This window comes from Carassius gibelio, chromosome A24 (assembly GCF_023724105.1).
Source record: "Carassius gibelio isolate Cgi1373 ecotype wild population from Czech Republic chromosome A24, carGib1.2-hapl.c, whole genome shotgun sequence".
Lineage (NCBI taxonomy): Eukaryota > Metazoa > Chordata > Actinopteri > Cypriniformes > Cyprinidae > Carassius > Carassius gibelio.
The window spans coordinates 23,844,497-23,863,143 of record NC_068394.1 but is presented as its reverse complement, the minus strand read 5'-3'; the positions used below and the strand labels follow the sequence as shown (position 1 = coordinate 23,863,143).

At 37.2% G+C, this 18,647-nt stretch overlaps 1 protein-coding gene and 1 long non-coding RNA gene across 2 annotated transcripts in view; one reads left to right on the top strand and one right to left on the bottom strand.

Moving 5' to 3' along the window:
* LOC127946379 (guanine nucleotide-binding protein G(olf) subunit alpha) overlaps positions 1–582 on the bottom strand; it is a 312,100-nt gene extending 311,518 nt beyond the window's left edge. Inside the window, exon 1 of the mRNA XM_052542918.1 lies at positions 120–582. Within this exon, the coding sequence (XP_052398878.1) occupies positions 120–258 (139 nt within the window). The 5' untranslated portion in view covers positions 259–582. The remainder of the gene's footprint in view (positions 1–119) is intronic.
* Positions 583–13,846: 13,264 nt separating this feature from the next.
* Positions 13,847–17,987, top strand: LOC127946043 (uncharacterized). The gene is made up of 4 exons (XR_008151001.1): positions 13,847–14,090; positions 15,172–15,681; positions 16,604–16,638; positions 17,060–17,987. It is a non-coding gene; the product is annotated as an uncharacterized LOC127946043 (long non-coding RNA).
* The last annotated feature ends 660 nt before the right edge of the window (positions 17,988–18,647 follow it).

Below are 18,647 nucleotides of genomic sequence, written 5' to 3'. Positions count from 1 at the left end.
GATCGAAGTTTGCTGACACACACACACACACACACATACATACATACACACATATATATACATACACATATATATGTATGTGTGTGTGTGTATGTATTGGTTATACAATCCCGTCTTACCTAATAAGAGAAGGCGGTGTGTGGCTTTGTACGCCTGTCTCTCTTTCTGTAACTGTTTCTCGATCTTTTTATTCGCCTCTCGTTGCGCCTTCTCGTCGATGCGCTGATCTTCTGTCTTGCTGTTACCCAAACATCCCATGTTCAAAATCCTCTCTCTCCCAAAATACACAGTAAATAATAATAATATCTAAAATGTGTCCTGTAATGATGATTTTTAAGTGTAGCGAACTGAAAAAAGGGCGAGAAATCCGTGCGGCACGAGGAAAAAAAAGGTTTCGTTTTGCCTCCTTTACACACACGAGCGACAGATTCAGTCGGATTTTCACGACAAATTCATGATCAATATTTAAAAATCAGAGAAGCGACTGAAACTGATCATCTGCTTCTCTCTTCCCTCGCTATTTTTTGCTGTGATGTGTCTGTGTTTCGGTGTCTTTAACTCAGCACTGCCTCTCTCTGCACTAACAGGAAGTGACACTCCACACTCAACCTACTGATCCCAGGTCAGCGTCTCATATCATCACTAAACTTACCTCACTGCATTTAAAGCTTATGCAATCACTTCATCATTAAAAAGTCGTAATTTATAAGTGAGTTTGTTACAGATCATCTTCTGTAGCTACTTAACAATACAACATAATTATACCATTTTTATATGATCAAATATCACATTATTTTTGCCAACAGAAATTGTAATTAAAATAGTAATAAATTAAATTACAACATATAAATCATGTGACATCTTGCCTCCACCTGATATGTTTTATATTAAAAAAATAAATAAATAATTATTCCTGAGTACATTATTCATCACAAATTTGACTGCCAGGGTGTTATTTTGTGTTTACATGCAAATATAATGAATGTCATGCAAACTAAGTTTTTGCTTTGCATAACATTGTCAAACCACTGTCCACAGCTAAAAAAAAAAAAAAAAAAAACAGCTACATATTGGTCAAATGTAAGCCCTATGTCGTAATAAAAAGGAGGCTAGTAAGTAAAATGGAATTATTCATGCAATTCAAAATATAGAAATAAACTTTTTTGATGGCAGTATTACCCACTTATTGTTCCTGATGCAGCATTAGTCAAATATAAAGATTAATGAAGCATGTTGAATTGAAGCTTTCAAGTTGGCAAATACTTTCTTATAACTAATGTAACTTTACTGCCTGTTAATGGCTTCAAAAGCAAGCACATACACTGTGATATATGTTCTGAATGTTTGGAGGATGATACTTATCACACCAGGATACACAGAAATAAAAAATGCCTTGAACAATGGGAAGATTTTTAAATGTAAAATATATGAAAATAGGATGCAAAATTCATCTTAAAGGTTTCCAAGGTCATGAATAGTGACCAGTTAATGCAAAGTATGGGTACTGACACGTTTTAATATTTGTTTGTAGAATGAAAACTCAATACTAAATAAAGAGCCTGAGTCAAAATGCGTCTCCCCCTGGTGGACATTAGGCATGGCAAAATTAGTAAATGATGGATCTTTATTATGGTGCATTAAACTCATTTGTTTTCCATTGTGTAATTCTAGGTGTATGGGTGTTTTGTTTGAAATTTTGTATTAATATTCATTAGAATAACATAAATGATAATTATTTACATATTTTTCAAAAGTTAAAAAAGTTAAACATTATCATAAATCATCAATTATTTATTAATTATTACATATAAATAAATGTATACAAATAATTGTTAGTAATAATGGTAACCTACAAAAATATTTTCAGTCTCAATCAGTAGGTGTTTAATTGATAAATTATATGAGAAAATGTGTTGAGTGGAACAGAGCACTTGTCACAATATATTTTAAATGCTATTGAATTTAGTGTACAGTTAATGTATACCCTGCAGCCTGTATAAAGACAAACCATCTTATTTGATGTAAAACTGCAGGGTGGCCTATTAACAGGGTGGCATATATCTATGAATCATTTGAAAGGTCTACGTTTTTATTAAAAAATATATAATATTTTTATGATTACTATAAAAAAAATGCAAAATCTAGACAGGTGTGTAAAATCTATAACATGCCTTTATTATACTTTTAATACTAAAATTACACACTGAGTCTCAATGCATTTAATATTTTTACTTGAATGCATTGTCTAATTCATTGAGAATAAAATTATGTGACAATGGTCATTTGGCTGGATTCAAATCACATCAAAAATCTAAGTAAAAAAAAATTAAATCACAGGCTGATCTAACTTGAATAAATTTTATCAAAGCAACTCATTATGTAAGTCAGTAGAGTACATGGTGGATGATGTTCTAGGCTGTTATTGGGGAATAATGTGGATAGTGCATATGTGTCAAAGATAAGACCACCAATTGCAAATTCTGATCATAATATGGTACATCTTGTACCAACTTATATTTACAAGCTGAAAAGCAGTAAACCTGAGAAAGAAAATTAAATTAAATTAAAATTTAAAATTTAATACATTTTTGATAGGTTGAACACAGATAGTTAGAAATAATCAGACATAATAAAATTCCATAGTCACTTGTTCAGGAGTGCCTCAAGGGTGTATGAGTTGTGACATTGTAGATACATTCGTATTTAAGTTCCTGGAAGACACAGTGCTATTGTCTTTATAGGCAATTGAAAATGATTTCAGCATGCATCAGTATTGTATGGATACACTGTAAAACCTGACAAGTAAACTTAACTCAAACCGTTTGAGTAAACAGATTGCCTTGATTTAAACCCTGTAAGTTTTAAAACTTTGCATTCAAATAATTAAGTGATTAACTAAGTGCTGATTGAGAATTAGTGATGTACAGCTGCTGTTAACAAACAGAATCACTGAAGAAAAGAGAAACACAAGAACTACTACAACTGACTTCAGACACAGACTTAGACGAAATCAACTGAAATAAAATACATGAAATCTCTCAAGATCTGATTAAACAACCCCACAAACAGCATCACCAGCTGCACTTATTAATAACCAGACTGACTTTATTTCTGTCAGACGTCTACAGAAGATCTTATTGAGAATGAACTAAGGTTTAGATGTTGATTTTATTGTTTCATTTGAAGTAACCATGTTAGAGATCAGTGTCTGCTTTAGTTGGGCTCTTGACCCTTGATTTCTGTCTTAGTCTTTTCTCTGGCTGTTATAACCGTGTGTTTCTAAAACATATTTGTTGTAACTCAAAAGCCCAGAAGAAATGCCATCAGGTGTTAACCTGTATCTAGATGTAGGTTGTTATACTTTATATCGGTGATGATAATCATCAATTATTGAACTGCTAGGAGTCTAATCTCTGATGAAATAGGTGTTGTGTAATTTGATTGATTATAGTGAAAGTGATTCTAAGAGCCAGTGGTTCTGTAATAATCAGTTAATACAAAGACTTTCCAAACAGTGTGGTCTTCTACGGTGTCAAACAGTCACACACAGACATCAATAATCAGATTATGAACCTCAACAATGGTGACCATAAAAAAAAAAAAAAAAAAAAAAGCTGCAGAGCATGCTGGGAGCCATGGATGAGTTTTGTACTACAATAGTACCCAGCATGCACTGCAGCATGTTTTTTTGTCACCATTGTTGAGGTTCATATTCTGATTATTGATGTCTGTGTCTGACCAACTACTGGAATAGAAGACAAATGTATGTGTACAAAATGTTTATGAAGCCATTTTTATATTAACTGATTATCACAGACTCTTAGGGTCACTTGTATTAGATTCACTTCTACTAATTACACATTTGTTTCCTCAGAGATTAGACTCTGTACAGATCAATATTTGTGAACAATAATGAATAATTATCATCACCTGTATGAAGTATAACAACCTACATCTAGATACAGGTTAACACCTGATGGCTTTTCTTCTGGGCTTTTGAGTTACAACAAATATGTTTTAGAAACACACGGTTATAACAGCCAGAGAAAAGACTAAGACAGAAGTCAAGGGTCAAGAGCCCAACTAAAGCAGACACTGATCTCTAACATGGTTACTTCAAATGAAACAATAAAATCAACATCTAAACCTTAGTTCATGCTCAATAAGATCTTCTGTAGACGTCTGACAGAAATAAAGTCAGTCTGGTTATTAATAAGTGCAGCTGATGATGCTGTTTGTGTGGTTGTTTAATCAGATCTTGAGAGATTTCATGTATTTTATTTCAGTTGATTTCATCTAAGTCTGTGTCTGAAGTCAGTTGTAGTAGTTCGTGTGTTTCTCTTTTCTTCAGTGATTCTGTTTGTTAACAGCAGCTGTTCATCACTAATTCTCAATCAGCACTCAGTTAATCACTTAATCACTTAATTGCAATATATATCTTCTTTCAGTGAACTCAACTGAATTAAGTTCAGATTACTCATAACTGTTAGTTTTTTCAACTTAAATGGTTTAAGGCAATCAGTTTCCTCAAACGGTTTGAGTTAACATAACTTGTCAGGTTTGAGTGAGGCTGTGTCTGAAGTCAGCTGTTGTTCCTTTCTCTCTTTTCTTCAGTAATTATGTTTGTTGACAGCAGGTGTTCATCACTAAAGCTCAATTAATCACTTAATCACTTAATTGCAATGTATATCTTCTTTCAGGGAACTCAACTGAATTAAGTTCAGAGTACTCATAACTGTTAGTTTTTTCAACTTAAATGGTTTAAGGCAATCGGTTTCCTCAAACGGTTTGAGTTAACATAACTTAAGGATATCTGTTTACTCAAACCGTTTGAGTTAAGTTTACTTGTTGGGTATTACAGTCAAGGCAATCGGTTTACTCAAACGATTTGAGTTGAGTTAACTTGTCGGGTTTTACAGTGTAGATTAGTGGAGTGGTGTGGTGTGAGGGGAATTCACTTGTTATAAATGAACAGAAGACAAAGGAAATTATCTTTGGACTTCCAGAGAACATGCATCAAGCACAAGTTGCTACTCATTCTTGACAGACCTAAGGGGACACAACGTCCAAGTCCGACCGGAGAGTATGATGGTAGTGTCCTACATAAATCGCCAGTGAGGACTGTCCTTGAAGCACCTCTTTACTCTAGTAGAGCATCTCTTTTTTACTCAGCTCAACTTATGTTCAATGTTCCAGGCATGTTGAACCAAGGAGCGGACACGCTGTCTCTGAGCAATGTTCCCTCAGAAGAGTGGATACTCCACCCGCAAAAGACAACTTACAGCCCAACTTATTTCTTGAAGGGCGCAGACGTTGGCCCAACCTCCTCCTTTACACTGATCAGGCAGTCAGGCAAATTAGGGAGCAAGGGCACAAAGTCCGGCAGGTAGCCCTGCTCAACATAGCTACAACATAGATGACATATCAAATGTTTAACCTGAGAAAATGTATAATTTTAAGGGAAAAATAAGCTGATTTAAAATTTCATGGCATCAACACATCTCAAAAAAGTTAGAACAAGACCATGTTTACCACTGTGTGACATCCCCTCTTCTTTTTATAAAAGTCTGCAAATGCCTGGGGACTGAGGAGGAAGACGATTTCGGCATAGTGCATCCGCCAAGTGTTGCGCCAATAGTAGTGTACACCAACCATAACCCGTAAATTGTTCTTGAGCACATGTCCAATGCAAGTCAACGCCTTTTGAGGTGGTCTCTCACTGTACAAGAGTTTAATCTTGACATCCGCTACAAAAAAGGCTCCGAAAATGTTGTTGCGGATGCGCTGTCTAGGTCATAAATGGTTTAACAATTCATGATTAAAATAACCTTTGAACATTTTTTTTCCAGTAATGTAACTGAATTGGTGACTTGTTTATTATAAATAACTATTGTTATTTATAATCTTAACGGTGGGGGTGTTATGTCCTGTGACGTAAACTTGTGGTTGTATTGTACTGGTGAATGTGTTCTTTTCTTTTATCTCTCTTTTTCATGCAGCACTCCAAATCGTCCGCAGTTGATGTTAATTTGCTGGAGCATGGCTTTTCTGTTGGCAGTCTAAAACACACACATATAAGCAGCACACTCACGCCAACTCTCTGCGAAGTCTTGTTTAGTTCTGTCTAGAATTTCAGAGCGTTTTTCCTGTGTTTGTTCTTCCCGTGTTTGATTTTGATTCTTTGCCGTCTGCTCCGACCTCTGCTTGTGACTGTTATTGATTCTGGATATGTGTTTTCTCTACTTCCTGTTGGCATTTCTGTAGCTAATCGTTGCTCCGTGTAGCTGTTTTTATTTTATTTTTTCTCTAGAATCTTTATCTTACTATCACTCTCTGTTTTTTTTAAGTGGTAAAATATAACTTAATTCACACCATATTTCTGATATTATCGATCAATCTTATCAGATTAACTTTGATCGTTCACTTGTATTTTATATCCATGAATGCAGTACACCTGCAAAGCGTTAGCACTCGTTAGCTTGTCATTAGCATTTTCTTTTCTCCTCTCCTCTCTCTCGCTTCAGTTTTTCACAATTTCATCAAACAACCGCAGTAAGAATATTTCATCAAGCACGGTAAGTAATGGCTTCTCCTGCTATCGTTATTTGCACCTCTTGCCACATGTATAGTTTATCTATCTCTGTCGCTGATGAGGGATTCACATGTGATAAATGCAGGGAAATAGTTAGGCTAAAAGAGAAGATTTCAGGGTAACACTTTAGAATAAGGTTCCATTAGTTAATGTTAGTTAATGTATTAATTAACATGAACAAACAATGAATAATACATTTATTACTGTATTTATTCATCTTCGTTAATGTTAGTTAATGAAAATACAGTTATTCATTGTTAGTTCATGGTAATTCACAGTGCATTAACTAATGTTAACAAGCACAACTTTTGATTTAAATAATGCATTAGTAAATGTTGAAATTAACATGAACTAAGACTTATAAATGCTGTAGAAGGATTGTTCTTGCTTAGTTCATGTTAACGAAAGTAGTTAACTAACATTAACTAATGGAACCTTATTCTAAAGTGTTACCGATTTCAGAATTAGAGAGACACATCCAAACTTTAATTGAGGACAGTAAGAATGTTAGGGCTCTAGATACGGCTTTGGATGCGTCTAGCTCAGGGATTCCTGTACATTGTTCGGTTCCGGAAACAGAGCCCCTGCAGCAGGGCAACTGGGTGAAGGTGAGGCAGCGTAGTCGTGGGTCAAAATACCGCTCTTCTGTTCCGATCAAAACATTAAACAGGTTCTCCCCACTCAGAGAAGCACCCACTGAGAAACCTGATGAAAGTGCTCTAGTTATTGGTGATTCTATTGTACGGAACGAGAATATAGAGACACCAGCCACCATAGTCAAATGTTTACCGGGAGCCATAGCACCTGACATCTTGGCAAATTTGAAAGTGCTGGCTAATGCTAAACGTAAATACAGTAAGATTGTTATTCATGCCGGCGCAAATGATGTTCGACTTCGTCAGTCGGAGATCACTAAAAATAACATTAAAGAGGTGTGTGAACTTGCAAGCACGATGTCAGACACTGTAATATGCTCTGGTCCCCTCCCTGCTTACCGTGGTGACGAGATGCATAGCAGATTGTCATCACTCAATGGCTGGATGTGTAAGTGGTTCCCACAGAATAACATGGGATTCATAGACAATTGGACGAGCTTTTGGGGCAGACCTGACCTGTTGAAAAGAGATGGTCTTCATCCCTCCTGGGGTGGCGCCACTCTTCTCTCTAGAAATATGGCAAATAGTCTTAGTGTTTATACTTGACTAACTGGGGCCCAGGTCAGGAAGCAGACAGACTGGCTAAACCGACCATCTGCTAGCTGCCTCCCGTCACAGAGGTCAGTTAATTCTCAGCACACAGAGACTCTTTCACCTAGATATCACACTATAGAGACTGTGTCTGTTCCCCGAACTAGAAAAGACAAAAAACGTCCAAACCAAGTTAAGATTAAGAATTTAATTGAGGTTCAACAAATAAAAAACAGAAGCAATATGGATAAACAAATGATAAAGCTTGGCTTATTGAATATCAGATCCCTTTCTATGAAAACACTTTTTGTAAATAATATGATCACTGATCAATATAGATGTCCTCTGTTTAAAAGAAATCTGGCTAAAACCTGATGATTACATTATTTTAAATGAGTCCACCCCCCAAGATTACTGTTATAAACATGAGCCACGTCTAAAAGGCAAAGGTGGAGGTGTTGCTTCAATTTATAACAACATTTTCAGGATTTCTCAGAGGGCAGGCTTCAAGTATAACTTGTTTGAAGTAATGGTGCTTCATGTAACATTATCCAGAGAAACAAATGTTAATGATAGACCGATGTTGTAAATAAAATACCCACTCCCAGAAATTACAGGCGTCCAACTGCTCCATTTTAATTTGAGGAACCGGTCATCCAGTCCGGTGTTGAAAGTGTCCTTTAGGGCAACATAATTATATCCCATCCCCTCAGCTAGGGACCAGAACATTTGTGCCATGGCACCCACCTCATTGCCCTCTTGGCGGAGGGTGGTTAATTTTAAATATTTCGCCCTACTGGATCTCGACATGGATGGAGTCCTTCTGTTATGATCAGAGACCCAGTGAAACGCAGGAGACAAGAGATCCAATCGTAGTATGGGTTTTAATGGGTAATCCAAAGAGAAATCAACAAGCAGGGGTCAAAACCATATATCCATCCAACAATAACAAACAGGGAAGGAACGGGAATGGGAACCGGAACGGGAACAGGAACAGGAACTCGGAAGACGAGGAAACTGGGTGACGGAAAGAAAGGACTCCATGAAAACCAATGGAAACAGACCGGATTATATAGGCAAGGTAATGACTATCAAGTGAAGACACCTGAGTGCAGTAACAGGAGTAATAGGAGTGCAATTACTGTGATGAAGGGACAAGGCTTTGTGGGAATTGTAGTGCCTGGGGTGAGGTGCCTATGAGGAATTGAGACCACTAGTGGACACCCAGGGAAACCGAGACCAGACACTTGGATTACACTGTCAGTCTCATTTCTTTTAAATAAATAACAAGGAACTTCATCGTTCATTTGTTTTAAATAAAGAAACGACAATAATTAAAATTTTGTTTATTTACTTTTAATTTTACATTAATTTTCTTTTTCTTTTCTATTATTTTATTTTTCTTTTAATTTTAATTAATTTTGTTTTCAAAATCTCCTATTGCCAGTATTGTTTTCCCTTCTGCTCCATTTTCCCTTCTCTTCTCCTATCTTCAGTTGGAGCAGTAATGTATGTATATATTTATTGACATTAATGTATAGATAAAACACTCTGCGAGTTTAATGATAAAGTGGAAACAACTCCCTTTCGACATTGTTTTATTTAGGTGTGTTAACTCAAACTGCAGACAGACAGAGACAGACTCCATTTGCTTTGAACAACATCCAGTCCTCAGGTGCAAAGTTTTTTGGATAGACAGCCTACACACACCAAGTCAGACTTCCATCTCCTCCGAGAAGCCCTAATTAAAGAATTTGCAGACCCAGAGGCAGACCAAGGGCTGGTGGCCTCCCTGTAAAAACAAACAAGGCTGGCATGAGACACCCTAAGCCTTTTACAACAGACTCAGACAAGCATACTTTGGTGCACACAATGAACCCAACATGGAGGAGGACTTAAACTTCAAAACCTTCTTCCTGAGAAACCTCCACCCTGCAGTAAGACACCACCTAGGCGTCATGGCCTGCCCTCGCACAATGACTACACAACAGTTGAGGGATTTGGCCCACAAAGCCTATGGCAAACAAAAGTTGGCCTCAGAAAAGGGAACCAAACCACCAGCAGTTTGTGATTTCAATACTCAACATCAAGGATTAGTCCTAGAGGGCACCCAGCATCACAAAAGCACCAAGCATCAGAAAAGAACAGGACTCTCATGTCAGTGTCAGACCAAAACAACCAAACAATCACTGGCACAAGCAACGAGACCCACCACACGCGTCTGGACACCACTGGGAGAGATCATGGGACCAGCCATATGGCCGCACGAAAACCGCTGGGATAATTCAAGGAACCAGACACAGTCGTATGGAAACTCAAGAGGAAAAGGTTCGTGGGAGGCCAACTGGTCGTCTAAAGGAAAGTGACCCACACCCCCAGGAACAACTAGCCCAAGGGGTCGAAGACGAAATCCACCCAGGCATCAATCAGACCAACCCCACTCTGAGTCCACACAAGAACCACAGACTACACCAGGTATCAGTTCACAAGAAATTGTGCAGATGTTCATGAAAGAATTCTTCAAACACAATGAAGAGGACAGGAAATGGGAAAAGAAAGACAAGTCAGATTCAGCGAAGCAAGGGAACAGCGACCACCTGGTACACATCAACCAGAGCAATAACCACCTCTCTCACACTCACCACCCTCAAAACACAACAAGTAATGCTGCCATAACAACATTGTCAAGGAAACAAGAGACTGAACCTGAATGCCTAGCAACAGATTCAGAACCTGATCAGACACATGTCAACTCATGCCACGGAAACTTCCAACAACCAGAGGAGGATGGAACCACTCAAGTACCAGAAAGCGCCATCTTGGTTGTCTGTCACCCCTGCGAGCAACAGCAAATAAACCACAACACTCTACCTGTCTCAACCCAAAATCCAGTTCCTCAACTTCTGGGTGACCTCATCAAGAAAGGTGTGGCAAGGAAGTTATATCGCTCCATCATGCTAGAACACCATGTCAAACTAGAGGCACTAGTAGACATGGGAGACAACATCACCCTAATGTCCACTCAGCTCTTAGAAGAAATTCAAGAAAGAACCAAAAGAACCAGTGGAACTCTGACTTCAAAAGTGTGCACTCAACGTTTAAGCCTATTCCCACACGGGACTGCGGTTGGAACATTGATCATTGACGCCCTGTGTACATCTCGCCGTTGGACACATACCCCGTTCTCATCGGCAAAGTCCTGCTGAATCGCTTTGAGCTTTTAATAGACTTTAAGCACCTAAAGATATTGGCCCAAGTTCGGGAGCCCCTTCCCTTTCACTCTCAATTTTCCACAGAAGTGCAGTGTCAAGTCACAGACACTGGTTCCAGCTCACTGAGCGAAAACTCAAGCTCAAGACCAAAGCAAGTATCAAACTTGGTGCCACATGGCAAGAGTCAAACATCTCTTCTGTGCGCATTCAAAACCACAGAACCAAGCTTAAATGGCTTTCAACTGATGACAGTTATAGACATTCAAGGCATGACATTACCTGACTCTGTGCTAGCCCTATGGGCCGAAAACTCAGCCATCAGCCTGAAGCTCTTCAGAGCCTTAAAGAAAGACAAACCTGAACTGCCATGTTATATCATAGATACCAGGGAAAACGGAAACTTCTGAATGGTCTCTCTTTATGTGGACTCATCTCTATAGTCAGCAATACACAGCGCAAGCACCCCACACTTAGCGTTCTTCTCTGCTTTTAACAGTGCTACAGCCCACACACCTATTGCGCCACCGCCCCCTACTGGACCAACATAATATCACCCTTAACATACAACATTTCCCCTCCACTTAACTCAGAGGCCATCCTTTCCCAAAATATATACAATTATTTTTTTTTTTCTGAATACTCTTTTTCTTAAGACACAAAGTCTTTAAGATATGCTGGTGGTTTCCTCTCTCTTACTGAACGTCGTATACAGCCCGAGGGTGCACTCTCAGGCTCCCTTCTATATGCAGTTTGAGTCAATTCAGGCATTCTTTGAGTATTAGGTGAATCTGGCAACTGATTTCTTTGACAGGCAGATTGTGAACACGCAGGCTCCCTGTTATCTACAGTTGGAATTGACTCAAGTGTTTGAATTGACTCCATATTGTGACGGCTGGTGAAAGACAGTCCGGAAACAAATGCGAGTTAACAGGATTTAATGAGATGAAGATAAACAATACAACGACACACAAAGACGATGAGACGATAACACTCCAGGGAGACGGTGGAAGGTGAGAAATCCAGCCGGAAGTGGAGTGTAGGTGAGGAGTCCGGGTCTTGACGGCGTGAGGCAGCAGGAGAGAGTGGCACAGGAACTGCGGGGAATAGAGCCGAAGGTAAGTGTCCGTGGCTGAGTGATCGTGCGGAGAGTGGATGAGGTTCTAGGGAAAACACAGACATCCAAACGCAAACTAACACTAAAGCCAGACGGGGGTAACACAACGACATGAAACAACGATCTCACAAACACAAGACGTGAGACAAGCCATTATATAGGAGATGAGTAATGAGTGGCAGCTGTTGCTGATACAATTAACGGAGACCACCGGCGGCGCCAGGGGGGGTCTTGGGGGGTCTCAAGACCCTGCCAAAAAATGCCTTGACCCCCCATTTGACCCCCCAGCCTCTTCCTGATTAAAAAATATATATATTCGGGATAAAGATCCAAAAATCTTTCTCTTCAAACTACGCAGAACAATAATAAATAATAATTATTTCGACATTTATTCATACACTGAACCGAGAACCGTTTCTGTCGGGATTCGAGAACCGATGAGCTGATGATAACTGATTCTGTGCTAATGTTATAAGCGCGGGTAAACCAAAGGCTTGAATGAAGGGCAATCATCGCCAATGACGGCATTACATCACTTCTACATCACATTTTTTTTTGTAATAACATAAACTTTTGTGAATGCCTGCCCACGCCCAATCATAATATTAGTACAATTTATTAATAATAATTTAGCCGTACATAAAATGACCAACATGATGACCGTTCACCTGACTACGACCTCATCCAACCGGGAAGATTCCTCATGCTGCAGGCGCATTTTTTAATTGCTAGAGGATATTTTCAGCATCGTGGCAGCTGGTAAGTGGTGTTTCATTCTCAGCGAAGTGATTTTGGTGTTTATTTACTTATTATTATTTTACAAGAACGATGTGATGTGAGAACATGCAGATACGTTGTTTATATTGCTGTGTGTAGCCTGTAGTGTAGAAGTAACACTAGCGTGCTGTTTGAGGGAGAAAAGTTTCACAGGCATCGAGGGGTCTGGTCTTTTTTATGTTATTTGAATAAACTTTTATTATATTATAGTACTTATTTATTTTTAACACGTAAAAATAATTATCACAACACTGGTAAGGCTTATTCAGATTTTCTCATTCTCTGAATTATCATTATAAAAATAAAAACAATTCAGAAATGAATTAAAATATAATTATATTTTAAATGTGATGCAAATATTTTTTCTACAAAAGCAACAGTGTTTACAACAGCAAGACCACTTTAGCCTGTAAACTCAATAATATCTATCTAGAAATAAATGTAAAAATATCAATGTCAATAAAAATGCATAATATACCTGACATGAAAGTGCAGTGTGAAGGATATGAATAACAAATTTAGCCTGTCATTTGTTTACATTGCAAAGGTGTTTTTGTTGTTTAGTAGCAGAAATATGCAGTTATTAGCCATGTCCACTGTATTTTTTGTTGGTTTTCATGAGACCCCCCTTGAAAAGACCAGGACCCCCCCATTGCCCCCCCCAATCAAAATTGTCTGGAGCTGCCACTGATCACTGACCACACATCAATTATTAATGAGCCCTGACAAGGTAATAATCATATATGTTGGTTTAGCTTGTCAGTGTGAATTAAATCTAAGTATTTATTTGTATTTCAACCAATTTAAAAGTGAAACTAAAAGTCCGGGAATTGAACCTGTAGGGGCGCTATTTCTCTCAGACAATGGAAGCACATAACCCAGCCGGCACATGACCGACCTTCAACATTGAAATATGGTTGAAATAAGGTCAGTTGGGGTTTCAACGTTGAAACAACGTTGATTCAACGTTTAAAGCTGAATGGTTGAAAAACATCCAGCACATGACCAACTTTCAATGTTGAAATATGGTTGAAATAAGGTCAGTTGTGGTTTCAACGTTGAAACAACGTTGATTCAACGTTTAAAGATGAACGGTTGAAAAACTTCCAGCACATGACCAACTTTCAATGTTGAAATATGGTTGAAATAAGGTCAGTTGTTTTAATGAAACAACGTTAAAAATGTTTAATGCTAAATGGTAGAAAAAGGTTAACAAGCTTTGAATTATTTATATTAAATTATTTAAATTAATTAATTTATTATTTTAATAGCATTTTAAAATATTTTAGTCATGATACCTATTCTAAAATCTAAAGGTATATGTTAAATATTATCATCATTAACAACAATAAAACTATATACATTTCGCTGCTTTATCAAACTGAAACAACTCCCATTGGTGGTTTTATTTTATTACTTCTATCATGATTGGTTAATCTGGCTGTCATTCAGGAAACTGGACAATGAATCAGTTTGCGTCTTTCTACATTTAAAAATATGACCGTTATTGTCGTCTTTCTGTGAGTGAGGCGGCTAACTGTGAGCTGCTGCTCGTTATAACTGACTGCTCGGTCGGTCCCGAATTATTTCATATTTGCCTGTACATTTTTTATTTATTTTGAGCGAATTTGAGTCGTGACATGTCAATGGAGAACAAAAACTGTGAACACAAGAAGGGTCAGGTGTTCTGCGAGATCCTGAAAACATACTGGCAAAATGAGGTAGGAAAATCGCTAACGTTATCTTTATTATCTTTTGAAAATAGTAAAGTATTACCATATCACAGATGATCAAGTTAGATGCTCACCCAATGTGTTGCTGGTAGGTTAGGTAGGTTAGATGTGTTAATGTCTGTCTTTTAGAGATTTTCCCATATTTTCCTGATATGAATCCCATGCATTAGGTGTGTTATATATGTTTGTATTCTTATAATAGTTTCAAAGTGTGTCCTGAAACATCCCAGCCGGCACATGACCGACCTTCAACGTTGAAATATGGTTGAAATAAGGTCAGTTGTGGTTTCAACGTTGAAACAACGTTGATTCAACGTTTAAAGCTGAATGGTTGAAAAACATCCAGCACATGACCAACTTTCAATGTTGAAATATGGTTGAAATAAGGTCAGTTGTGGTTTCAACGTTGAAACAACGTTGATTCAACGTTTAAAGATGAACTGTTGAAAAACTTCCAGCACATGACCAACTTTCAACATTGAAATATGGCTGAAATAAGGTCAGTTGTTTTAATGAAACAACGTTAAAAATGTTTAATGCTAAATGGTAGTTAAAGGTTAACAAGCTTTTAAATTATTTATATTAAATTATTTAAATTAATTAATTATTTTAATAGCATTTTAAAATATTTTAGTCATGATACCTATTCTAAAATCTAAAGGTATATGTTAAATATTATCATCATTAACAACAATAAAACTATATACATTTCGCTGCTTTATCACACTGAAACAACTCCCATTGGTAGTTGTATTTTATTACTTCTATCATGATTGGTTAATCTGGCTGTCATTCAGGAAACTGGACAATGAATCGGTTCGCGCCTTTCTACATTTAAAAATATGACCGTTATTGTCGTCTTTCTGTGAGTGAGGCGGCTAACTGTGAGCTGCTGCTCGTTATAACTGACTGCTCTATCGGTCCCGAATTATTTCATATTTGCCTGTACATTTTTTATTTATTTTGAGCGAATTTGAGTCGTGACATGTCAATGGAGAACAAAAACTGTGAACACAAGAAGGGTCAGGTGTTCTGCGAGGTCCTGAAAACATCCTGGCAAAATGAGGTAAGAAAATCGCTAACGTTATCTTTATTATCTTTTGAAAATAGTAAAGTATTACCAGAGTTTACAAATGGGTAGTTTAAAGGACATGTAATCTGCAGATGAATAAATACCCGTGTGTCTATTTTTGCATTGCTTTATCACAGCTGATCAAGTTAGGTGCTCACCTAATGTGTTGCTGGTAAGAGAGATTTAGAGATGGTTTAGAGATTTTCCCATATTTTCCTGATATGTATCCCATGCATTAGGTGTGTTATATATGTTTGTATGCTTATAATAGTTTCAAAGTGTTTTCTGAAACATATAAGTGCAAATGTCTGTATTTAAATAATATAATTTTAATGAATTAATGAAAATGAATAAATAAATAAAAGGATTGTTTAAAGCCATGGTTCTCAAAGTGTCAGGCCCCCTCTAGTTGTTATGCAGGTGAATCACTAAATTAAACTAATTAATGTTAATATATTTTAACTTAATCTTTGAGTAAGTTTTTTTTTTTTTGCACATTTAAGTATGTTAGAGTTAAAGTACAGTACAGTTTTGTAACTTTTGTTACATAATTACATTTAAAAGTACATTTTAATTTAAACTTTTTTTTATTTACCTGTGTATGTAAGCACAGTTGTAGTGTTAATGTTCAAACTGTATTTACCACGGTAAAGTGTCTGACAACAATTCATATTCTTATTAGAATAAAACTGCCTCATTTTTTAACTGTAGAGCTGTAGCTGAATAGTTTGGCCTACTACGCTGCTGAAATGTAATGTTGGTCATTATGGTGCAACTTAATATTTAATAACAAATATTTTCTGAAGTGGTACTTGGTATAAAAAGTTTGAGAACCAGTGGTTTAAAGAAATGGTATAATATGAAATCCTGCTTTTTAAGAACTTTTCAGTAAACCATTTCTTCTTTCCCCTTGTAGAGTCATCGAGGATCCAGTTTATTCTTGAAACATTGGTAAGAAATTGTTCATCTGCTACATTGCACTGTCACTTCTGCTAGAGATGCTTTGACCTTTTGTGATAGGTTTTGATTGTACTTAGTTTATTAAAAATTTACTGAATTAGATTTTATTTGTTTTACTACACTGTATTACTAGTGTTTTGATTAAAACAGTGTAACTGGGGGTTCTGAAAACACTGCTTGTGAATAATTTGTTAATATTGTAAATTTTCATCTGAATACACTAAATAAGTGTTTAATGAATAGTGTTGTCCACTTTGTTTCCAACCTCACTGTTACTGAACTGTAAAGTGAAAATATTGTGTGATTTATTTTGCATTCAGTTTTCAGTTAAATATATTTCACAATATCAAAGTTATTGTGAAACATTGTGGACATACCTAAACAAACTGGTTAAATCTTATGTGTCCTCCAGAAGTTTGCACTCTGCAAGTGAACGACGCCTTGTGGTGCCATCCCAAAGAAGTTCACAATCACTCTCACGGACCTTTTCCTGGACCGTGCCCAGCTGGTGGAATGACCTCACAATCTCAATCCGAACTGCTGAGTCTTTACTCATTTTCAAGAAACATTTTAAGACTCATCTTTTTCACCGGAACTTAACCAACTAATGCTAGCACTTTTCTTGTCTTTCATATTATAAAAAAAAAAAAAAAAAAAAACCTGGCTATGCGTTCTGTACTAGACTAACTGAGACTTGTCATGGCACTTGTATACTGTTGTTGTTCGCTTGTACACCTGACTGCTTCTGTTCTTCTCATTTGTAAGTCGCTTTGGATAAAAGCGTCTGTTAAATGATTAAATGTAAATGTTTATACAGGAAGGTACAGAAAGTGCACAAGTGGGAGAGAGTGGAGGGGACGGCGTCAGAAAGGACCTAGCGCTGGGACACTTTCAAGGATCACCCGAAGCACAACCACACTGTATACACTAAGGCTGCTGGTTCTAACAGTTTAGAGTGCCCTGCGGTAGAAATCTCATTCTGCATTCCCCACGGTAAAGAAGACACAGTCCGGGGGGGGGGGTTCCATTAGAAATCAACTGGTTGAAGGTTCCCTGCTCGTACTGTGCAACACATTTTCACTGCACAAATGTGCACAACTTGAAATGAGACACATTACTAAAACATGTTTTTGACAGAAACTGTAGTTTTCCACCAAAATAAAAGATCCACTGGTTTCAGTCATAAAGGTTCAAGGGTTTGTCTTGTAAGTGCTGAAAAAAATATGCATTTTTGTGCCAAATTATTTTACAAAAACCTTTAAATATTATTGTATTTGGATTGTTCTACTACATGTTTTTAGCATTACCTCCATGCATACTCTGCATAATAAAGTGTGGGATTATTTTCATCTGTTTTATTCAGTATGTTTCCAAAATTTAACTGCTGTTTGACAATTTTGAGGATGTGGTCGTTTATTGAAGTTGTGTGTAAAGTCATTGCTGCCAGTCATTAGATTTTTAGCCTTGCATGTACATTGTTGATCTAAATGCCAACTAGGATCTAGGTGTATTTACACACGGTGCAAGGTACGACGGAGAAACAACGTCGTGTTATCAACGCTGATTAACTTTTCAAAATCAACACCTTATTCAGCTTTTATCCCAGGGCTGCAGCACGACCCTAATTCACCCATAATGCAGGTAAGACGGTGAAACAGCGTCGCGATTTCAACGTTGATCCAATTTGCAAAATCGAAAGGTTATTCAACGTTGATTCAACGTCGGGATTTCAACAGTGAATCAGCGTTGTGATTTCCACCGTACATCAACGTCACGTTTTCAACGGTGAATCAACGTCGTGATTTCAACGTTGATCCAATTTGCAAAATCGAAAGGTTTTTCAACGTTGATTCAACCATGGTACCTGACGTTGTTTCAACGTTGAATCAACGTTGAAATGCCGGCTGGGATATAAGTGCAAATGTCGGTATTTAAATAATATAATTTTAATGAATTAATAAAAAAAGGATTGTTAAAGCCATGGTTCTCAAAGTGTCAGG